We start from the raw sequence: 24,371 nt of genomic DNA on the forward strand, positions 1-24,371 counted from the left end.
GCGAAGCAGCTACTGTTGAGTTGTTAGGTCTCCCTTGGAAGCGCTCGGATAGCTGTTAGCAAGTCCCGCACTTTCTGGCTGAGCCCTTGTTCGCCCATCTGTCCTTGTGACACTGGAATGGCCTTCGGGCCACCAATAATCAATCAATCCCAAAGATTTTCCCAAAGACTATATAATCATACTCAACTTAAGTAGCGATATAAAAAAAAAATTAAAAAAAAGGATGACTCACACGATGAAGGAATAACATCGTGTATTAACAATCAGACCTGTGTAATAGAAGGTGTCTAAGGGATTCTCCAGAGAATAGCCAGAAATGTTCTCTAGTTACTATAAAAGGGTACGGCAACCGCCAACCCTCATTACCTAGTGGTGTAACGTACTGCAAGCTCATACGGGTGCCATCATCTCGCCTATTTCTGCCGCATACCAGTCATACATTTCGGATTAAAGAGTAGAGCAGCGATTATACAATACAATCAATGCCTCATGTCTCAAGGTGCGTGGCGACATATCCATGAGCAATGATGACGCTAATCTAACGACTCCGTCTTGCACACTCTCGACGTCCGATTTACAGCCAGGGTCAGAACTCGACCAAAGTAGGGGTTCAAGCTGTCAACACTACAACCCGACTCGCGGCGCCGCCCCAAGGACGCCCGACCGACGTCTAACTGAATTGAGGGTCCCATCTCGATTGCCCTACAGTGGCAGGTGTAAGAAATAGGGCGCGCTGATGCTTAAAATTCGACCTTCGGACTCTTACCCAACCCAAACCACGGCTAGGAATTACCACAACTTAAACTCTATTTTTCGACTTTTGGCCAGCTTTTCGAGTTTTGGCCCCACTGTGCGACGGGTCGTCGAGGCGATCCAATTCTCTTCCAGCCCAACAATATTGATCTATCTTCCTGTTCCAATAGAATGCGTAATATAAAATATAAAATTGCTATTTGAACAGCGAATTGGTTTCACACTAACGGCAGACGTATGTACGTACGGATGTTTTATTTTAATAAAAGAAATTTTAAGAGAGTATTTTAAATCGCGCCGTTCTGACATACGAGTTAATACAATAGCAAACAAAAAGTAATGTTAGTAATTTTAATAAATGTTAGTAATTCTCGGTAGGCAGCAGCTTGGCTCTGCCCCTGGCATTGCTGAACTTCATGGGCGACGGTAACCACTCACCATCAGGTGGGCCGTATGCTCGTCTGCCTACAAGCGCATGTGGAGTACGTAACTTACAGACTACAGGCAATAAAAAAAATATCGTTTCCAAATAAACAGATTCGAACGATCAGCCATCTCATGTCAAACTTCTCGTAAATGTTAGACTTGGATTGACAAAAGACGTTCAATCATCGGAATCAATGAAAGGTTATTGGAAAACAAGACGAGGACACAATTACTACAAAGATATCGAGAATAGCAAGGGGAATCACAAACCCGTGGTCTGTTTAATGACCAAACAGATTATTGTTATTAACAACCCTCCCAGCAATTAAAGTTTACAGCAGAAAACCCGTCCGCACGTATTTGGTAGACATATTTGGTATTTACATTAGGCAGCGGTTTGGTTCTGCCCCTGGCTTTGCTGACGTCCACAAACGACGGTAACCACTTAATCAGGTGGGCTGTTTCCTCGTAGCCTACAAAGGAAATAAAAAAAAGGATTAGCCTTAGAAACTACCAACGATTCATCATTCTCCTGCCTTTCTTTCAGTCACCTCGGGTCGACGCAACAAATTTCCTCCTTCCATACTCTGGTGTGTGGTGGGCGCCTAAGAATACCCCCAACCCTCCCCAAAGCTCACGGGTGTCATAGCGGGCAACTAACAGCCAAAGCCTGACCAACACCAATACAACTCAAGCCCAAGGTCAACAAAAGCATTCCCAAGGTTGACGTCAGACAGGTGGCCAGTCATAAAAAAATTCCCAAAACTTTAGAGCAACATGAGTATGAATATAAAAAGAGACTACCAACGATTGTAAAAGGATAATTAATTCGGCAGGAAACCGTACTGCAACGGCTACGTGACCGTGTGTCTCACGACCGCACGCTTCGTGCCCCACAAAGAGACAATTTTTGTCGCAATTTCGATGCACGTTTGAGTTATGAAATTTTAAATCAGATCTTTTCCCGGAGCCGAGCTTCCACTTGAAAATATCGTTGGGAGCTCTTAAGCTTTCGTATCTTTGAAACTTTGTACGTGTTCAAAGACACAAACCAACTGTATTTGTAAATAAGTTATTTTTAAATATAACGTCTGCATATCGAGATGTGAAAAACATGGTCTTTATTTTTGCTATTGAGGATGCGTTTTATTTTGTATTAGCATCAACAATTCGATGTTTTCAATTGAGCTTCAATTAAGCTTACTCCATTGCAATAGTAAGAATAACATAATATTTTTTCGAAAATTTAACTTTAAATAGCACACCTGTAAAGTTGCAAAAATTTCGCTTAAATCAAACCCTTCGATCTAAAAATATGTATGTAAATATCTGTAATATTATTATAATGTATTATTATCAATATTGTTTTTATAGCATAGAACAAGCTCACAGTCTTAGTCATATTTTAAAATCGGGGTGTATCACTGGTGCCCGTTTAAGAAATGACTTTAATTTATAAATTATGAAGGGCATTGCAAAGCAAATAGATATAGGCCGATTTTTTCAGACAAAACACTACAGTAGGCAACGGGACACTGGTAGCCAAACAAACTGTTTTTTTTTTTATAAAATATATTTTAGTTCACTGATGAAATCTAGAAATTCTAACGTTATTCACTTCAAACCAAACACTACTCACAACGCAAGACGTCAAATGTCGCTTTAAGGAAATGTATTAGTGCAAGTAATGTAAAGTATAACACTGCATTTTTAAATAAAAGAACTTCTCGAATAAGTTGACGAAATTTCGACTAAAGGCATCATCAGTACCTAATACTACACTTAATCAAACTACCTCTTGGACTTCCGATAAGAATGAAGGGTGGAAATTCAGATAAATCGCGTAACTCTAGTCAAAGAGTGATTACTATAATTTATTACTTGGGATAATATATAAGGTTCAGTTATGTTAATTTGGAAATTACACTGACATAGCCTTGGGCTAATTTTAGCTCACTAGGTGGGGGAGGAAAATCCTCGAATGGAGGCCACGGATAGGTACCAGGAGCGTGGGGCGTCCTCCAACCAGATGGACTGACGACTTAGTGCGCACGGCGGGAAGTCGTTGGATGCGGAAGGCGGAGGACCGCATTATTTGGAAGACATTGGGGAAGGCCTATGTCCAGCAGTGGGCAGATAAAGGCTGATGATGATGATGATGATGATGAGGAAATATTTGGTTTGGCCAAATGTAAAAAATAGTACAATTACATAAATTCAAGACAATATACACTTACAATGCATCAACCATCATTGATTGTACTCGTAATGTTCGGGTGCACTTCTCTGAGTAACCTTTTCTTGGTCCTAAGCAAACACGATTCTGTCTCGGAATGGGAAAGCAAATAGATTTATAAATTAATAATCAAATAACATAATAGTATATTGTTTATCACATTCACACATTTGTTATTTACTTTTTACGATTTTTATTTCTGAAATACTTAATTTACCGTTTTTGCGGCACAAGCCAAAAGTCGTTTTATTCCAAAACACAAAAGTACAATTAGAAGCAATTTAGATTGATAATTATGATAATTAGACAACGCGGGATAGAAAAACGAGAAACATATAGAAAGGACCTGCATCCAATGATTCTTCATTATTAAACTAATGTAATTTGACTCTTAAGCCTGATCTCATGCGCATGACATATATGAAGCCAGCTTAGAAAGTGAAGTCAGAAGTATGTTTTTGTTGAAGAAGCCAAATGAACGTCCCATCTGATTGGTCGATGCTGCACTTGGACACCAGTTGGACATTTCGTGTTTACTGCTCTTTTCAAAATTAGCCATGTTAGTAAAACTGCACTGAAAGAAAATCTTTTTGATCTATTCTCGTGCGTGAGTGCGCAGTAATCAGACACAATTATTAATACATGAGGTATTCGATTTTGCAACTTAATGGAACCGTACCAAATACAGTATAGATTCGTATTGTTTCATTATTGATTTATACTAGGGGTGAAGTGGTGATTTTTTAGTACCCTTCTTGGAGAAGTCAGGACTGGACTAGGGGAGCCAAGAAAACAGGATGGGTACCGGCGACGGCGAGCCTTCGGCGCGCACTGTGCGGTACCGTGGGTTTCGTGGAGTCGGAGTGGTGGGGCTCGATGGGGTTTAGTCGGTAGTCCCCCTCGACCGGGTATCCGTAAATGGAACCCCAGCGTTAAAAAAAAAAAAAAGGGGTGCCAAGAAACTCTTCAAAGGCATTTTGTACTGCCTCTCAAGTATACATTTATTTCAACAACATTGCAAATTGATAACTTCATAGGTAAAAACCAAAAAAATCCTAAAAAAATTTAACTCATAAATGATTTTTATGTCATAACATAGCATGTCGATATCAAAAACAGTCTACCCGTGACTGCGGATCCTTGCAAAAGCGCCTAAAATTGCGGAAACTCATTTAACGTGAAAAACTGGGTAAGTATAGCCCAGTCGATTACCGCGAATGTTTAAAGCATTTCGTGTCAAGCCCAAAGTTAGATTTACATTGTCGTTTTCTACCTACGAATAAATAATTATTTAACGAATAAATAATTACGAATTACGAATAAATAACTATTTATTAGTAGTTTTCTACGCATCAACCCCAACACGGCAATCGTCAATTAAATTATTTATAGAAATTTTATCAGTTACAAAACATGTGTTCTCAAAAATATCTCGGTGAGCGGTATTACGTGTGTTGTGATCATTTTCAATTTACAATCTAACTCGTTAGAGGCGGAAGAAACGAAACGCACGCTTCAATGAACCAATAAATGGGAGGATATTTATTTGTGAACATCTCTTATTTCTTTTTATTAGAAGGTGTTTCGCCAACTTTATGAAATTTGATTGATATTTTTTTTTTTTTATTTGCGTTAAAATCAAGTCTGCAATTTTGAAAATGTTTCCAATGAATAAGTATAATTATTATTAGAGTTCACGGCCCACCCAATGAAATCACAAAATGATTACTGTCCTCTACTGATTATCCTTATATATATCCTTTGTGAGATTTGATGAGACCCTTGAGATTAACCCTATACTAATTTAATAACCAAACTTATTTCATGTTCGCTCGAGATTTTGCGAACAAAATTGGATACTCCCAAAACAGGCTTAACAAAGATTTAATGATGTTCTCTTATTGGCTGACTATAAAACTAATAATACGTATGAAACAATAAACTCTAATTATTATACGTGTGGTTAAATTAGGGTTTGCACAATTTAAAATATAACAATTGAAGTTACTCTAAGTTTTTTTTTTTGTTTGAGAGATTATTGGTGGCCCGGAGGCCTTTCCAGTTTTACCAGGACAGGTGGGCGAGCAAAGGCTCAGCCAGGATTTGCTATCAGCTACCCGAGTGCCTCCAAAGGAGACCTAACAACTCGAGAGTAGCTGCTTTGCTAATGAATCTACTACCGGATCGGAATCGCGACCTGCTCAGAAGATCCGGCGTGAAACTCAGCAGGCTGATGTTCAGGTTAAGAGCCTCAATGTATTGGTCGGTCACGTTACTCTACTACGTAAATGTGTATAACGTATATTAAAGATAAGATCTATCCGCGGCCAACTTCGATCAACAATAGTAACTGTTGATCGAAGGCAGCCAACATTACAAAAAACGTTTACTGGTGGTAGGACCTCTTGTGAGTCCACGCGGGTAGGTACTACCACCCCGCCTATTTCTGCCGTGAAGCAGTAATGCGTTTCGGTTTGAAGGGTGGGGCAGCCGTTGTAACTATAAGTGAGACCTTAGAACTTATATCTCAAGGTGGGTGGCGCATTTACGTTGTAGATGTCTATGGGCTCCAGTAACCACTTAACACCAGATGGGCTGTGAGCTCGTCCACTCATCTAAGCAATAAAAAAAATAAAAAAAATTGAAAACTCATTTTGTTTTGACATTTGAGTTTGTCGTATGTTTAGGTTTTTTGCAATGGAATTGATCTCAAAGCCTGGTAGGAAGTAAGTATAAAATAATTTCCATTTTTACAAGTTCATATATGTTTTTTTATTATTAACGAAGTCTACGCTCCATTTACCGTTACGCAATATGAATGAAAGACAAGTTTTTTTCTTTAGAAAAACAGTTATCCCTCCGAGCTTTGAACTCAAACATTGTTACCGCATTCGATATGCCTTGCATTAGGCCAAGGACATTTGGGTACTTCATGAGAACGAAGTCTATAGTAAAATTAAATCATCTACTGCCGCCGGTATCATACGAAGACCTGAACTTACGCGCGTCATAATAAAACACGGAAAATATGAATAACGTGTGTGCATGGAAAATAATGAAAATCAAAATTTAAATAAATAATAGTTTAACAAAACAAAAAAACACGCTTTATATAAAATTCAACTAAAAAATAGAAAATAAATTTAAGCTTTAAGATATTATTGAAATAATAATTCTTCTACTCATATCTATCTGTCAGAAAAATATTTATAACTAATAACACCATGCACCCCACGGTTTTTTGTTAATAAAAGATATATATTTTTTACACTATTTTCATCTTCAATTTATTAAAATTTATTTTCTATTTTTTAGTTGAATTTTATATAAAGCGTGTTTTTTTGTTTTTTTAAACTATTATTTATTTTTCATTTTTTAATTGAATTTCAATTTTTTCTAATTTTCTTTTCCATTTTTTTTTATTCTTTTTTTACTATAGAATTGTCATCGGTCCTCGATAAATCTACAAAGTTTGAATGAAATCTGATCGTTTAAAGTGGGTTAAAATCGCGTCTAAAGGATACAAATTTTAATGTACATACAAGTGAAGCTAGTACAAAGCGTGTAAAAAGAATTTTCTCGGCACACGATCAAACAGCTCTTGAAGACGTTTGCTTGTACGACATATTATCATTCCCTTTCCGCGTATCCCATATGTGATGTTATTAATGGAATGAGAAGACTTTGAGCGAAATGAAAACTGTAAGACGGCCGGGTTATGTAGCTTCAGGGCACGGGGGTAGCTACCCTTGAAAACGTATAGAGTTATTTATAGCTCTAATATGGTTCCTTTACGGTCCTTTACGATTATGGTTTTAATACAATTTTTATGCGGATATTCTTGGATTTTGATATAAAAGTATATTCTAAATGAAAAATAAATAATAGTTTAAGAAAACTAAAAAAATACGCTTTTATAAAAAATCCAATTAAAAAAAAAATTAATAAAAATGAATTCAAAATAGTGTAAGAAAAAAATATTTTATGGTAAAAAAAAGCGTGGTAGCAGTCGATGTGTGTATAACTAATGTTAGAATGATAATATTTTCGTAGCGGATCTCTAAAATCTTTCCATCGATGGGCTAATAAAGGTACCGGCCACAGCTTCACTCGGATACAAGCCCTCAATATAGAAAATACATTAATACAGACGATATAAGCACTTCCACAAACAATTCTATAGATAAAAATTAAAATTAAAACCATTACTACCAAAAATATAACGAAGTATTTATTCAAGTCTTTATTGCAGTCAAGTTCCGGGCAGAATTACAGATATACAAATGTATACATAAATATAAATTCATGACGGAACAAGCGTATATCGTTATAACTTACGATAAATAAAACAACTTCTTTAATAAGCAAAGGTTCAAACACTATGAAAACAAACAGAAAAAACTTCGTTGCTAGCGTGCATCATTGCTATGCGATCTATGTGGCCAAGGGCAGATCCAGCTTTGGTGCCAGGAGGGGGTCACATAGTCATGGTCAAGTCAAGAACTTATAATTTAATTTTGATAACAATAGATACAAGTAAAAAGTAGGTACTTTATTAATGTACGTAAGTACTGTACTTAAAAATATTTATTGAAAAACTTAACACATAATAACTTGTACATATACACGTACATATTGTCATCTTCTCTTGAAGACACCCAGAAAAGCACTATCACGCCCGGAACGAGGCAGCCTATTTATATTCCATAACCGTGGTCCTAAAATCATTATGTTCAATATGTGGTCCACCTAGATCCTGGAACCAGCTCAGGGGGGGTCATGACCCCCATGACCCCCCCCCTGGATCCGCCCTTGTATGTGGCGCAAACACAATTGACTAAAGAAGCTGAACCATCTAGAAATCAAGCCATTCAGTATCACAGACGAAAATGAGTACAAAAGCAAGAATCGGCACAATTATAGGCATAAACGAGTTAAAAAACTATCATGTGCTGGCGCGACAAATGCTCTCAGAATTTCTGGGAACTTTTTTGTATTTATCCTTAATTTTGCTCACGGGTACTAGTTTGAATCAAGGCCCGACTGGCAGTGCCTTGGCGAACGGCCTTCTCATTTCCAGCATTATCCAGTTCACTGGCCATATCTCTGGTGGGCATTTGAACCCGGCTATCACCTTTGGGGTGATGGCCAACGGTCAAATTACGATGGTCAGAGGTGCTTGTTATATCGCAGCGCAGATACTTGGCTCCATAGTAGGTAAGTTTATGCTTGAATATGAGATATATTTAGCATTTTCTTCGGTTATCGCGAGGCATAATTAAAACTATTTTTTCGGTTTCATCTTATCTTTTGAACTTCTTTCCAACGTTTCTAATAAAGTAGTCATATTTTAGAGATCCATGCTTTGAGGTTTTTAATGCGTCGTAGCATTGTGCATCAGGTAAGTAGTTAAAAGTGATAGGAGCTTTGCTCTAGTTTAGGGGTCGTACAATGGCCTAGAAAGACTAGATATAGGGCATGGCTGCCTTGTTTTTTTTTGAACCGAAATACGATAGTTAAATTTATTCAAGCAAAATATGATTAGCAAATAACTTAGCGTCCATTTGGCATTTTTAATATTCTATTTAATTTAGATATGTGGTGTTACGACGTGTGTCAATGGAATCCCACAGACACAAACCACGACCCACTGCGAAGATCCGGCGAGAAACTCATTCTCGCCGGTCACTAGGAATAGGTAGACAAAAAAAGGTGTTAATTGTATGTGAACTGTCAGAATTATATCTGGTAACATAGCCAAAGCTACTAATATAAAAATTATCATATTTTTTCTGTTTTCAGGTTCATCAGTGGCTTATGCCGTCACAGTATCTTCATTAAGGAGTACGCTGGGTACGACTGTTCCGAATCCAAATTTAAGAGCAGAACAAATCTTCGCCATAGAATTTTTGATCACATTCATTTTAGTGGCGGTCGTGTTAAGCGTTATCGACCCAAACCGAGGATTTGCTGGCATCGGCTCTGGTGCTTTCGCTATTGGCCTCAGTATTACCGGCTGCCAATGTTCTTGTCTACCTTACACTGGAACTCTGAATCCCATCAGGTCTTTAGGACCCGCTGTATTAATGAATTCGTGGGATTCCCATTGGGTGTACTGGGTTGGGCCAATTTCGGGTGGCGTAGCCGCTGGTTTGGTCTACAGGTTTTTGTTAAGACCCAATTGGAAGAACGTTGGCAATTATGAAGAATGATTTATTACATATTTATTTCGTTTTTGGAATAACTGCTTTTTTTTTTAATAACTTCGATTAATTATTTCGTGGTTTTTCTTTTCAATGCTCTTTAACCTCATCCATATTTTATTTCTGAGACCTATGTTCTACTTCCCCGTGCCTTCGAATTCCTCTACGGAAATGCATGCCTTACGTACGTGTTTAAGACTGCGGCAATGAAAGGCTAACGTTGTGTATTAAATATTTATTTATTTATTTATTGCTTAGATGGGTGGACGAGCTCACAGCCAACCTGGTGTGAAGTGGTTACTGAAGCTCATAGACATCCACAACGTAAACGCGCCACCCACCTTGAGATATAAGTTCTATGGTCTCAAGTATAGTTACAACGGCTTCCCCGCCCTTCAAACCGAAACGCATTACTGCTTCACGGCAGAAATAGGCAAGGTGGTGGTACCCACCCGCGCGGACTCACAAGAGGTCCTACCACCAGTAATCAAATCTATAGAGGTGAATAACGTCGCTCTTAAATAGATACTAGTAGCTTATTCGATTTGCCTAATACCTTGTCATCGCTTGAGATCGTGAGATCATAAGCTATCCGGTATTAAATAATACGGCCACGCTTGAGATATCGGTCTAAGTATCAATGCATAACCGCTATCCCATCCTTCAAACCACAACGGATCATTCCTTGTCTATACTAATATTATAAAGAGGAAAGATTTGTTTGTTTGTTTGTTTCGAATAGGCTCCGAAACTACTGGACCGATTTGAAAAATTCTTTTTCCATTAGAAGCCGACATTGTCCCTGATGAACATAGGCTACTTTTTTTAGTTTTTTTTTTTTTGGTTTCATGTGTGTTTTAATGTTTCCGAAGCGAAGCAAGGGCGGGTCGCTAGTATCAGATATAGGCAGGATGCAAACGGTAGGTAACTATGGCAATTTGCTTATGTAATACTCCGGTAAATTCCTTAGTCAACAGTTACGACACTGATTGAATAAATCTGGTGGTGCTATTCTAGACAACCGCAGTGTCAAAATAAAATATATTTTTCCTTTAAATTATTTTCCTTTTTCTGCATTGCTTCAAACCACCGAACCCATTATAGTAATAAAGTAACTCATGTTGTTATTTGTTTCCATAAACAAAATAGTCTAGTTCAAATAAAAAAACTACATTGAAAGACAGATTAACTCGATCGATTTTGTAGTGAATATTCCGCTAAACTGACCCGAACATCAATTTCCGTAATGACCTATTCCATCGCCAACAGATTAATTAAGCGTCTAGTTTGAATACGTGCTTTGGACAGCGGTGAAACCTTCGCAATAGTGAACTGGGAAACGGGTCGATGTTATGAAATTTTTAAACTAGATGAAGGATTTTTGTTGATTCCATAGACTAGATAAACATTTCCTACTGGTGGTAGGACCTCTTGTGAGTCCGCACGGGTAGGTACGACTACCCCGCCTATTTCTGCCGCGAAGCAGTAATGCGTTTCGGTTTGAAGTGTGGGACAGCTGTTGTAACTATACTGGGACCTTAGAACTTATATCTCAAGGTGGGTGGCGCATTCACATTGTAGATATCTATGGGCCAGTAACCACTTAACACCAGGTGGGCTGTGAAGCTCGTCCAGCCATCGAAGCAATAAAAAAAAGATGTGTGGTGTCGTGGGACACCGGATAGGAACGAAGTTCTTTATTATAAAAATATTAATTTTAAGTTCTATTCGAGGTATAAAGAAAATAAATCTTCGGGTATGCATTATTTATTATGATTTTTTTATTGATAAAAAAAACTGCTTTACAAAGTCATCAACTTTATTTTATTCACAATGATTTATAAAAAATATATAATAATAATACACAAAGAAACACCTATTTAAATGAATAATAATAATAACCGTCATCACGTAGACTATACATAACACTGTATAGCCATCATACTAAGAATAAGACTATACATAAATAATAAAAACTTACGTTACGGACGTTTTTTCCCGGTTAGGGTAACCCTCCGCATCGTCCCATAAGGAACCTCGTTCCAAAAAAACCATTACGTGAATAACACCACCGAAATTTAGATTTTAAGGCCTGAGTCGAAGTGCTGATGTTCTTCGTAATTATGGTATATAAATTGTCCGACGTTTCAAAAAAAAGCGCTGAACTGCAAAGCATGTAGTTAAGAGTAGGTTCCACCATCCTACTGCTCAGCAACCATGCGTGGAACAGCAACTGAATTGGGTAATCGACCTCATTTATCAAGCTGGGTGCTGGCGTTAACGCTGTCATGCCTATAACCCTCCATTAGATCCAATAATTCTTGCATTAGACATATTAAGTGTATAATCTATGGCCTAGACGCCTTCAGCTCTAACGCTAGGAGCAGACTTAGGGACCCCGGTAACCGTCCTCGTCGGACTCTGCAAAGAGTTCGACGTGCAACCTAATCTATGCATCAGCTTATAACCTACGGTGAGCACCAAATCACAGATGGCCAATGAGCGAATAAAACAAAAAAAAAATTGAAAATTTGCTAAGTCCGAGATATAAATATGTGATCGTAGTCACAAGTACGTACACTGGATGTTATACTGGATTAATATTTAAGGTTTGCATCAAATTAAATAAGCAAAGAAATAGAACAAAATAAGGGATTATAATCTAGGTAGGTAAGTATCATTGCAAAAATCAGATTTACAAAAGTTTCCTTTCTCAAAATATTATTATTACCTAAGTTATAGATTGAAGGAACCTTGCAGATAACATACATTTATTGTTACTTAGCTGAAAAACAATATCCGCCTGACCCTTGCGTTTTTCATTGGGTCTGATTTATTCTACTCTGATATTTGAGTTTATGAGGGTTTACAATATTCATTTTAACGCCATCTATTGGGAAACTTTATATATGTATACTGTGTAAATTTTTTTGAAATTTGAATTTTCGTTTTGGCCAAAAACAGCAAACATAATAAAAATAAAGCATCGCATGTATGCGCAATCAGTCTTTAGTCATATAAAAACAATAAAACATATTTATTGAATTACTCCGAAACCAACTAAAGATAAATTTTAATAAAAACTGATCATTGACCAATAAAAAAATCGTATTAGCTTGCGTTTCTGAACGCTTAGAATAGTGACGTCAAACTCGTCAAAGAAATTACTGAAAATGTCATTTTCTTCGTGACGTCTTTCCTATTTTAACCTTGGTTTCTTCGTTAGCTAAAATCGATGATACAATGTTATGTTTGCATAAAATACCTTAACTTTACTAATAAAAATGGAATCAAACAGCGACAATGAAAACGAAATTCCGATTTGGCAAGAACCAAGGTGTGAACCACTCGGCGCACCAAAAGAAATTTGCGATGAAAATGAATCTGAACAGAATTCAGGCGACAGATTACATGCTTTGGAAGAAGAGCAGGAGATATTATCATCCTCTGTGTTCTCCTTGACGTCTCATTTGGCACAAGTTGAGTTTCGTTTGCGACAAATTTTGAAAGCTCCTCCAGAAGAGAAAGACGCTATGCTGAAGGCTCTCGAAGAGTTCACTTCGCGTGGAGTGTCTGATACAAGAGCAGCTCCGCAAGGAAGCTCCGGTGAAGGAGCTTGTAGCGAGTGCCTCCAATTAGAACGAAAGATAAGGCGGCAACGCTCCAAGCAGACACATTTTATTGAAAGATTAAAATCACAACTGATAGAACTGGAAAGGTTCGCTGCAAATCCCGCGACTTTGAACGACGGTAAGCACAGAAATTTTATTGAACATTTAAAAAGCGAAATAGATCAAAGTCTTGAAGAAGGATGTCCATTGAGTGCTGATGAACTAAGACATCAGATCAATTGTGCTGTTCGCCAGTATGCCGACCGGCAGTTATCAAAAGATGAAATCATAACCAAACTCCAGGCTCACATAGAGGACATGCAGAAGTTTATAAAATTGATGAAAAATGAACAAACTCAAGAAAAATCTAAAACGGACCCTAAAAATGTAAAATCTGAGAGATTTGAGAAGACATTCAATAGAAATAAAAATAATGATGACCTAAGAACTGAAACCATAAACTTAATGAGAAAAGCTTCTACATTAATACAGATATTTACAGTTTCCCAGTTTGGATGTTCACCAAACACAGATAGGAGATATGAAAGAAAGTCCTCTACTATTGTCACCCATTGGGGTAATTTAAGAGCAAAGCTAGAGATGTCCATAGATGCAGTATTGCACTTAGTTTCTAGAGAGAGACCATCCCACATTATGATTGATAGTTATGACAGTGACTCTGATGAAGGAGGAATGATTATAAATGATGCACCCCTAACAACAGCTGTACGGCGACACTTAGCCATCAATCTTCGGGACTTACTACAACATGGGCTAGTGGGTCCAGAGTCGAATTCTTTAGTACCTCTAATAGGATGCTTTCCTGTACGCAGATCCTCATCCTCTCGTTGTTTGCATATATGGGATTTAATTCTTCGCTATTATGAGTTCAATGACGGTGACCACTTCAACTCCACTCCGGCTAGGAAGTTAAGTCAAAGTTTTAACTTGGATATTGTTGGAGGCAGTGCTATAACAAGTAAACAGAGTTTATTAAGTGCAATTGGAAGTATATTGGCATCACATGCTCCTTATAAAAGAAGTTATGATGCCCATTTCAAAGCCTTTGTCTGTGCAGCTTTGAATAAACATAAACTAGTTACTTGGCTGAACATAATGTTAAAATGCCGGTCTCTTGTTGATTCGTATTATTCATCAACAAGTTACATTGTAAATACTGGCTTCCAAGATGCCTTGCAAAGTCTGGATCGTTTGACTCCATACAATTTTGATTTGCCAGTAGATCTGGCTGTCAAGCAGTTTCAGAATATCAAAGATGTATTTATGTAATTCTAAGGGTAAACTTTTATACATAATCATTCCTTAAGATGCCTTCCAGTTAGAATGTGCTAAGAATTATCTGCATAAATTTAATCTATGATGGAACTTGATCTAGTTGTTCTATTCAATCATTTGAATTTTAAAATTTTTCAAAATACAGATCTGTATAGCTCTCTAATGAAAATTTCATTTTTCAAACAAAATAATATGTATGTACACATTCCACAGAAGAATATAATAATTGTGATATGTTAAAACCAACCAAAGAGAACTTAGTCACTATGTAAGTTCATAGTTAAGTATATCTAGTTATTGCTAAAATAAATATTTAGTTGCATTAAAAATCTTGCTTTATTTTTTCTAAAATCATTAACCACTTTGATTTCTGCAAGCATAAACATAACTAAGAATACGTTTACTTAACATCTACTGTCAAATGAAATCATAAGCCAAACAAACTGCTAAATATCTCAAACTGTTGTCAGTTCTTTAGATGTTCAAATAAACAGCTGTCTCAACATTGCAACAAGAACATAAAATACTTAGCAGAGAAATAGGCAGGATTGTGGCACCTTTGCCACCCCATAGGTATTGCTTACTACCTCAAACATTTCTGGTTCGATGTTTAAACGAATATCACATTCATCATGGAAGCCATTCGTGAACATGTGAAAAGCCCCTACAAGAATTTTCAAACAACAAACTTTCAAACTTTCTTTCTTCAGAAAATCTAATTTCATCACCCTATGCGATAATTAACGTTTATGCTTTAAATTTGATCTAAAGGATGCATTAGACAATGGACTTCAGAAAATAGTTCACACACATTCGCATTATTCATAGAAGAATTAAATAAAACCAATTATTGTATGTAACGATTTAATAAAACATCTTTCTGAACTGAAAATTGGAGACAATCACAAAGAATATGGTAGGGACACTTTTAAACAAAAATAAAACATCCCACACCGTTCATTATGGTTCAAAATACAGTAATCTGACATTCTTCAACATAATTTACAAGACATTCTCATATACTCAAAGTTCTTCAAGTAAATGCTGAACACATTAACATATTGCTTCGCACAATACTGAGAGCAAGTGTGTTGTAATCAGCTATAAAATATGCAAATAACAATTTAAACTGACATCAAAAACACATAAATAGAACTTAATAAAAATCAAAATATACAATTTCATTTAATTAAACTTCTATGGGACCGATCTTCAAATGATTTTTTTGCAGATATTTAAAAAAAAATACCATCGATCCTAACAAGTAAATAAATATTTTTTTTATAAATTACCAAGTTCGGAGTTGATAACAATAATAAATATAGAGAGATAAAAGACCGAGTGAGAATCTATGTTTTTTTTAAAGTGATTTGTGAAAGTGAAGATTTTGTGCGTATCTTGACTTTATTTTTAAAGATGTTTCACAAAAATGATTGTATAGACGTTCCTTAATTACTCTAAAAAAAATGTCATTTAAAATCTGATTACAACACAACGTGTGACATCGTCTTCTCGCATTAAAACTGTATAATCTCAAAACTTACTAATTTTACAGGAGAGTGTTTTAAAGGTTTAACATGTGATATTTTTAATATTAATCATCTTTGCAACATTTATTTTCTATTTTTTACCAGTTACATTATCTGTCTTTTAATGTAAGATAAAATTATGTATTAATTTTGTTAATACTAGTCAAAACATAGGTAAACTAAACAAACAAAAAAACTAAAACTAAACTACGCTCTTTTGACAGTATTTATGAGAAAAATACTGGTTATACCAAATGTTTACGCATATTAACTCAATTTCGATTTATTTATTTATTGCTTAGATGGGTGGACGAGCTCACAGCCCACCTGGCGTTAAGTGGTTACTGGAGCCCATAGACATCTACAACATAAATGCGCCACCCACCTTGAGATATAAGTTCGAAGGTCTCAAGTATAGTTACATTGGATGTTGTACTGTATAGTGTAATGTATTGTATTGTATAGTGCAGCGGTCGGGGAACTTTTTTAATTATTACCCCAAAATATTTTTGTGTAAGTTGATATAACCCCATGGTGAAGAACCAAAAAAAACGAAATCGCTTCTTTTTAGTATCTTTCATATTATAGCCCCCATGATAATTTGGAAAGGAAAACAATAACCAAAAATTTAACCATTCTAAAGAAGTTTCACTTGAATTTATACTTTTTACTCACAAAAGTTTCATTCTTACCCCCCAAAATTTCATTTTACCCCATTTGGGGTAATGTACACCGGTTCCCCGACCGCTGTTATAGTGGATATTGTGCACTTTTAATGCGAAAAGACGACATGTTTGATTAGCGTAAAATCTATCTACTTGGGTCCGAGCATGTCTTCGGGTTTGACCCACTGGTCGAACTGCTCGGCGGTGAGGATGCCCAGCTTGATCGCGGTATCCTTCAGGTTTCCGCCTTCCTTGTGCGCGGTCTTCGCGATTTGAGCCGCCTGTCGACATAAACACATGGCTTGTAGGTACTGTATGTTGAAGGGTTTTGGATACCGGAGTAATTAAGATAAAAGTAACATTTTCTGGTAGATTTTTTTTATTGCTTAGATGGGTGGGTTAAGTGGTTACTGGAGCTCATATACTTTTTTTTTTTTTTTTTTTCTCATAGACATCTACAACGTAAAATACGCCACCCACCTTGAGACATAAGTTCTAAGGTCTCGGGTATAGTTACAACGGCTGCCCCACTCTTCAAACCGAAACGCATTGCTGCTTCACGGCAGAAATAAGCAGAACATGACTTGTAGGTTGACTTGTAGGTATGTTGAAGGGATTTTTTGGATACCAGAGTAGATAAGATAAAAGTAAAATTTTCTGGTAGATAAAATAATAGGTCGGTATTAACTAAAACATTTCTCATAAACAAATTATTTTTCATGCTATTGTTTAATCTATACTAATATACAAATCTACAGTGGTTTTTACGGATGTTCCGTTATAACTACTGAACCGTCCATCCGATTGACTTGAAACTTGGTATCCATGTAGAAAATACATGTACTTAATGGATGATAGGCTAATATTTATATGAGTGTTGGACTCCCTAATAATAATGACATTAAATAACAATATTAATTTTAAATGCCCAGCGAAGCGGGCCAGTACGACTAGTAGACGATAAAGTTACAAAAAATTAAATACACAAACGTGCTTAGTACTTTCTACGGTATCCGTGAGTCGTAAACACAATTACTCGTAGGATTTAGTCTCGCTATTTCAATTTTATTATTTCGCGACATTTGATTATTGTGCTAATTGCCGTCTTCTATACAAGTACATTTATTTTCACACAGAAAGAACTAATCTTGGTGTATCGCGGTTTGTTTGACTTTGGTTTTCATCTTCGCGATAAGAGTATCAAAGTGTTAGAGATAGACGCCAAGCAACTTCTCCATTAATTATAGGGTTTTTTTTGTTTTTGCTTTAATGCTTTCGCGTTCTGTTCGTGGAGTTAACTTGATTTCTCTAACAACTGTCCTTAAAAGTGCTCGAATAAACGCAGCGGGTCCACTTTTATTTTTGGAACGAAGTTCCTTATGGGACGATGCCGAGGGGTACCCTAACCGGGAAAAAACGTCCGTAACGTAAGATTTTTATTAGTAATGCACACTAACTTATCATTCATTGACCGCGTTCGTTTGCGCAATACACTAACTCTTATACAATCACGTTTGTGGTCTATGATTATTCATTATCTTAAAACAAAAGTAGCGCAAATTTTCAACAAACGTTTAGTAATAGTTTTCAGTAAAAATAAGAGAAAACACATTATTTTCGTTGAAACTATGTAAAAATGTCGCACTCTGATTTCTACAAAACTAAACTAAGCTATTTACGTAGAAACAAAACTAGATTTGACATTTAGAAATGAAACCTTGTTGATGCCTTTAAATCTAGAAACGGATTTTAGATCTAGAGACAGAATTTAGATGGAGGTATCAACGCTTTGCATTTCTACACTTTTAAAGGTGTCGGCTTAAACTTTTTAACATGATCAAATGCTTTTAAAGGTACTTCAATGGGATCTACAATATCAACATGGCGCCGCCCCATATTATAATGAACGTGACGATTTATCCGAATCTGATGAGTTTATATTAGATGTGAAAGAGAAAAAAACAATTGACAAAACGTAATCTTATTATTATCATTCATTAAACCACGCCAAACAAAATTTACATATGATTAAATCTATTCAACGCAAACGGTCTGATATCAAAACCCGGTTTTTTGTCCCCAGCAAAGAACGCAGCGATTTCGCCGAGCACACTTGTAAATTTAAAACCGTGGCCGCTCAGACCGGTCACTAGCATAACGTTCTCCGAACCAGGCAGGGTGTCGATGATGAAGTCTTCGTCCGGACTCATGTCGTAGCTGCAAGTCTTGCCCTCCAAAATCCCGCCAGTGTTCGGCAAGAAGTTCGTTATAAAATTCAGCGTCTCAGTTCTGTCTCCTTCGCGACTCCCAAATGGGGTCAATTCGTCCCTCGAACTGATATTTTGACCTCCGCTGTGCTTCGCAATTTTAAAGCCGTTTTCATCTGCCGGGAAACCGTAAAAGAAATCCTGCTCCAAGTTTACCAAAAAACCTGGTATATTTTTGTAACACGGGTCCGAAGCGTACCACGTCAAAACTTTTCTCACAGGCGATATAGGCAGATTGGGTAGTAAGTCCTTAACCCACGTTCCTGCCGAGACAAGTGCCTTACGACCCTTGAAAATGCCTTTTTCAGTTTCGACAACAACTTCATTTTCAGTCGGTGTCACGGACGAGACTTTGCAGTCGAATATTTGATGAGCCCCAGCTTCCTTTGATAGCTTGACGTAAGCATTTACAGCTAACTCCGATCTCAAGAATCCCGCGTCCGGCTCAAAGACCCCGACGTAATCCCCGGGAACCTGAATGCCGTTCCAACGTTTCTTTATATCCTCAGCCGTCATATTCTCAATCTCCAATCCGTAGATCTCAGCGCTTCTGCGAGCGTTATCAATAAAACTCGAATCCCCTAGACCCGTGTTCAAAACTCCACACTTCTCGTAAATGTTTGTCTTTGTCAATTCATTCAGCTCCTTCCAGAGTTCTCTGGCTCGTATCAAGAGCGGAATGTATCTGGTGCCTTCGCCGTAAGCGCACCGCACCAGCCTGGTCGCTCCGTGGTGGCTCCCAGAGCTGTGCGGAGGCGTGTGCTCGTCCAGCATCAGCACCTTCAACCCAGATCTGGAGGCGTAATAGCCGGCAGACGAACCAACGGATCCGCTGCCCACAATGATCAGGTCATAGTGCATTTTCTCTGGGTTTTTTCTTCACTAAACCTCGATAGAATTCACAGTTCACAACTGACATTCAACAAACGAACAGATAACCGAGTATACACAGACGATAAATGTACAAAAACATTTAATAAGCTCACTGATAACGGTCGTATCAACTTGACACGTGAGATAGAGCTATCGCTGTGTTTTATGATGCGATTAAATTTACATATTCGTTTTAATGTCGCTTTTTTAATATTCGATTTACAATGATCTATGAATCGAATGCTTTAGTTGTCGACGTCACGACGGACTGCCGTGTCGTGGGGAACAACGGACGTGACAAACGCGAGGTCAAATCGTAATTTTAATAAGAGTATCGTTTATTGTTTTTCTTATCAGACTACACGTAAATAAATAAAAACGCAAACGGAGGTAGCTGAGCTGATACTGAGTGTTTTTTTTTCGGGCCTGGGGCCGTATCTCCTGCGAGGTCCCCGCGTCTAGGGGGCGCACGGGTATGTGGGCCTGAACGGTCCGCAGATGTTGATGGGATGGAATTTAGAACCCTACCCGACTACCCTGCACTTTCGCCTAAGCGTCCGATCCCCCCGGGTCATAAACTGGATGGGGCACGGAGAGTTACCGCAATCAACACTATAACCACTGAATCCTAGGGTTTTGAGTATTTGTTATCATAAAATTAAGACAGCTTGGCAATAAAAAAGGCATCAATGTGTGTGTGTAGTAATTAAGATATTGTTGTTGTCGTTGTTGGGCGGTAGTTCCCAATAATATAATAGCCATTAACATAAAACATATACGTTATTGCGCTCTATTTTGTATTTTTTCTCTTTATCCCAATAACTTGAATTGACTTGACGAATAACTCTACTTGACCGACTCGGTGGTGCAGTAGATAGCGCCCCTGACTATTGCGCCGTAGGACTTGGGTTGGATTCCCACATTGGGCAAGCATTGTGTGATAAACAGGTTCGTTTGTTCTTTGCATGGGTGTCTATTATCTATATATGTATATATTCAAACTGTTTAAGTATGTTTATCAGTCTCTGGTACCCATAACACAGGGAATCCTAAATTGGGCCAGATGACTGTACGTCATTTGTTTATTATTACTAAAAGTCATAATTATTATATGTTTTATTGTATGTATATATTATACTATATAAATACACATAAGTATACACAACAGACATAATAAAAAACACATAAAATAGTTCGCCATCATAGATAATGCAGCGTCTGTAGACTATTCCAGTAGAAATAACGGCAAAATTCTTGCCAATTAACATCACTGATTTAAAAAAAATCTGAGTCGATCCTAAAGTCATGACTATTTGTAAGCGCGTATTGGAAGCTTTAGTCTTGGCGGTAAACGTTACAAACGTTTTAGTAAGTTACAATTTGAGAACCAGACGTGTAGTGCGAAGGTATCTGCTCCGCGCCACGCGAGTTCGTTGACCCCGCCCGTGTGCCGATTTTATTCGTGTTACATTACATTATATTGTTCAATGATTGGTAAATAAATATTGTATGTGTCAACATTGGACCTTTGAAGAACTTAAATAAGAGTTAAACATATTATGTATTATAATTAAAATTACTTTTACGGTTTAACCTGGAGTTTTTTTATAATTATATTATATTCAACATTTCGAATACTTTATTAGGTTTCCTGGTCACAGACGTTCAAGGGGTTAGGGGTTATCCAATGATACGTTTCACTTCATACATTTTTATAAAATTAGGACGTAAAGTGGAGGTTTTTTTTTTAGAATAATAGACGGTAGTTTTCACAATATTTCAGATTGTTTTCTACAATTTACAAAACCCGATTACAGTAGTAAAATTATAAAAATGAGATTGATCTAAAATCATCAATAATAATAATAATAATAAAGCCTGTTTATTTCCAATCCATAATGATAATATATTACATGCGATTTAATATCTAAATATACTAGGGTAGAATTTCTTTAATTTTCTTTTATTCGCTAACGTTGCTTTCTCCTGTATCAATGATCGGAACCCCTTCTCGGGTAAAGGCCTCCTTCAGCTTCTTCCAAATCCCTTTGTCCATGGCTTTCCTTATCCAATCGCTTCCTGCTATCGCTTTTATATCGTCTATCCATCTTTTTCTAGGGCGCCCTCTTCTTCTTTTTCCTTTTGGTCCTTTCCACATAGTTGTCTGTAATGTCCATCTTTTGTCTGTGCGTCTTGCTATATGTCCTGCCCACTGCCATTTCTGTTTTAAAGCATATTGTAAGGCATCTATAACTTTAGTTTTTTGTCTAATTTTTTCGCTTTTTACTTTTTGTATTTTTCTTATTTTCAGTACGCTTCTTTCCATTGCTTTTTGACATGTTATTAGTTTATTTTTTGTTTTGGTGCTGAATGTCCACGTTTGGCATCCGTATGTAAGAGTAGGTAGGACACAGATATCCAACACAATTTTCTTTAGGTAAAGGGGGAATTCCCCTTTCAAGATTTCCTTCAGGGACCAAAACTTTTTCCAACTCATGTTGATACGCCGCTCCACCTCTAGTTCTTCATTTTTGTCATCGAATGATAGTTGTTTTCCCAGGTATATGTAATTGCTCACATATTCAAGCGGCTTTCCTTTCAAGTATATGGCGTTAATGTAATCATTAGTAACTATTTTTGTTTTATTTTCGTTCATTTTGAGGCCCACCTTTTCGCTTTCTTCATTTAAACTTGTTATCATTCTTTCTAATCCTTTGCTTGTTTCAGAAAATAAGACAATATCGTCTGCGAATCTGAGGTGTGTAAGCCGATCTTTGTTAATTCTAATCCCTTCCGCCTGCCAGTTAAGATTATCAAAAACGTGTTGTAGTACCATTATGAACAGCTTAGGTGAGAGAGGGTCTCCTTGTCTTACGCCTCTACGGATCGGTATATCAGGACCTCGCGTCTCCAGTTTGACTTGGCTTACGCTACCTTCGTAAATGTCTTTCAGTACTCTTACATAGTTTTCGTTTATGTAGCATTTATTCAGCGCTTCCCAAATAGCATCATGAGAGATCGTATCAAACGCTTTGACGTAGTCAATGAAAGCAATGTAAAGTGGCTTGTTGAATTCCTTGTATTTCTCCATTACTTGTTGTAAAACTTGAATATGATCCGTTGTAGAAAATCCAGAACGAAACCCTGCTTGTTCTACTGGCTGATAGTTATCTATCTGCGGGCTCAGCCGGCTTTGTAGTATTGACATTGAAATCATCAATATTTCAGATTATTTCCACGATTTTTAAAACCGCATTAATGTAGCAAAATTATAAAAATGAGATCGAACTAAAATCATCAATATTTCAGATTATTTCTACAATTTACAAAACCCCATTAAAGTATCAAAATTATAAAAAATAGATTTATCTAAAACCATGTACTTGAAGTACTTTACGTCCGACGAACAATGACCACGGAGATGCAATTGAGATATTAGCAAAGGATCCTCCCAATAGTCCGTGCAGCGCGTTACCTTGTCGTAGCCGATGTGTGGGTTGAGCGCCGTCACCAGCATTAGAGACTCGCGCATGATCTTCGCGATCTGCACTTCGTTAGCCTTGATGCCCACGGCGCAGTTCTTGTTGAAGGCCTGGCAGCCGTCGCCTGGTGGACAACAATATTATGAAGTGTGTATACTTATATATTATAGCATAGCATAGTATTTAGTATATAACATAATTAATAGGTGTAATCTCGTATGTCCCCCTAATAAGGCGGACCACCCAGAAACATAGGCTTCTTCATAATTGTAAATTAGGATTAAGATGATTATTAAACATGGAATACACGCAAGAAGACGTTTTCCTTTAACACCTCCCAAAGTACAACATTACAATTATTGTAACTACTAACTGACCACATACGGTATAATAAATTTAATGTGTTAGTTACGGAAAAACAACAAGTTAGGTTTCTTAAAATAAATCTCAGCGAAACATTTATGTATTTATTGCTTAGATGGGTGAACGAGCTCACAGCCCACCTGATGTGGGTGGTTATTAGAGCCCATAGATATCTACAACGTAAATACCGCTACCCATCTTGAGATACGAGTTCTAAGGTCTCAGTATAGTTACAACGGCTATCTCACCTTTCAAACCGAAACGCATTACAGCTTCACGGCAGAAATAGGCAGGGTGGTGGTACCTACCCGCGCGGACTCACACGACGTCTTACCACATGTACCACCAGAAAATCACAATAGTTGTTTTAAAACAACATAAACTAGACAGCGGCTTGGTAGTACCCCTGACATTGCTGATGTACCTGAGCAACGGGTATTACCGTAAGCTGGTCTGCCTACAAGAGCCATAAAAAAATACACGTGAATGCTGCCCATTTGAGGTCGTCAGGTCGAAATGAAATAATTGTGATATTTCAATTGTATTGTACGGTTGTCTTTTCGAACAAGAACACGAGAAAACTTCCCGACAGATACAAGCTCGAGACTCTCTACGTATCGGTTTTTTTATGATTGAAGGATTTCTAGTGGCCCGGAGTCCTTTCCAG

General features: G+C 37.2%; 5 protein-coding genes across 7 annotated transcripts in view; 2 read left to right on the top strand and 3 right to left on the bottom strand.

Moving 5' to 3' along the window:
- The first annotated feature begins 8,294 nt into the window (after positions 1-8,294).
- Positions 8,295-10,675, top strand: LOC101744466 (aquaporin AQPAe.a). Its single transcript, XM_004926772.4, has 2 exons — positions 8,295-8,632; positions 9,218-10,675. Exons 1-2 carry the CDS (start codon positions 8,305-8,307, stop codon positions 9,625-9,627), a joined length of 738 nt encoding a protein of 245 aa, XP_004926829.1. The 5' UTR covers positions 8,295-8,304; the 3' UTR covers positions 9,628-10,675.
- A 2,061-nt stretch (positions 10,676-12,736) lies between these two features.
- LOC101744613 (RUN domain-containing protein 1) lies at positions 12,737-14,854 on the top strand. The gene has a single exon (XM_004926773.5). The coding sequence runs from the start codon at positions 12,903-12,905 to the stop codon at positions 14,517-14,519; it is 1,617 nt and encodes a 538-aa protein (XP_004926830.1). The 5' UTR covers positions 12,737-12,902; the 3' UTR covers positions 14,520-14,854.
- A 518-nt stretch (positions 14,855-15,372) lies between these two features.
- The window catches only part of LOC101744897 (fumarate hydratase, mitochondrial), a 32,537-nt gene continuing 23,538 nt past the window's right edge, over positions 15,373-24,371 (bottom strand). For 2 of the 3 annotated variants that reach the window (XM_038017146.2, XM_038017147.2), the window contains exons 9-10: positions 23,335-23,465; positions 15,373-17,000 (exon numbers count right to left, since the gene is read on the bottom strand). In XM_038017146.2, coding sequence (XP_037873074.1) covers positions 16,869-17,000; positions 23,335-23,465 — 263 coding nt within the window. In that variant the 3' untranslated portion in view covers positions 15,373-16,868. Of the gene's footprint in view, positions 17,001-18,684; positions 23,466-24,371 lie in introns of those variants that run through there. The other variant, XM_062673757.1, reaches the window with a different exon arrangement.
- Positions 18,685-19,847, bottom strand: LOC134198664 (N-methyl-L-tryptophan oxidase-like). Its single transcript, XM_062673760.1, has one exon. It carries the CDS (start codon positions 19,845-19,847, stop codon positions 18,738-18,740), a length of 1,110 nt encoding a protein of 369 aa, XP_062529744.1. The 3' UTR covers positions 18,685-18,737.
- Positions 18,685-23,085, bottom strand: LOC101744754 (putative uncharacterized transposon-derived protein F52C9.6). The gene has a single exon (XM_004926774.5). It carries the CDS (start codon positions 23,074-23,076, stop codon positions 21,823-21,825), a length of 1,254 nt encoding a protein of 417 aa, XP_004926831.3. The 5' UTR covers positions 23,077-23,085; the 3' UTR covers positions 18,685-21,822.

This window comes from Bombyx mori, chromosome 18 (genome assembly GCF_030269925.1).
Source record: "Bombyx mori chromosome 18, ASM3026992v2".
Classification (NCBI taxonomy): Eukaryota; Metazoa; Arthropoda; class Insecta; order Lepidoptera; family Bombycidae; genus Bombyx; species Bombyx mori.

Excerpts from the sequence above, each read along its gene's own strand:
- LOC101744466 (XM_004926772.4), top strand. The coding sequence starts at position 8,305 with ATGAGTACAAAAGCAAGAATCGGCACAATTATAGGCATAAACGAGTTA. Across the intron at positions 8,633-9,217 it reads GATACTTGGCTCCATAGTAG|GTTCATCAGTGGCTTATGCC; the intron begins GTAAGTTTATGC and ends TTCTGTTTTCAG.
- LOC101744613 (XM_004926773.5), top strand. The coding sequence starts at position 12,903 with ATGGAATCAAACAGCGACAATGAAAACGAAATTCCGATTTGGCAAGAA.
- LOC134198664 (XM_062673760.1), bottom strand. The coding sequence starts at position 19,847 with ATGCACTATGACCTGATCATTGTGGGCAGCGGATCCGTTGGTTCGTCT.
- LOC101744754 (XM_004926774.5), bottom strand. The coding sequence starts at position 23,076 with ATGATTTCAATGTCAATACTACAAAGCCGGCTGAGCCCGCAGATAGAT.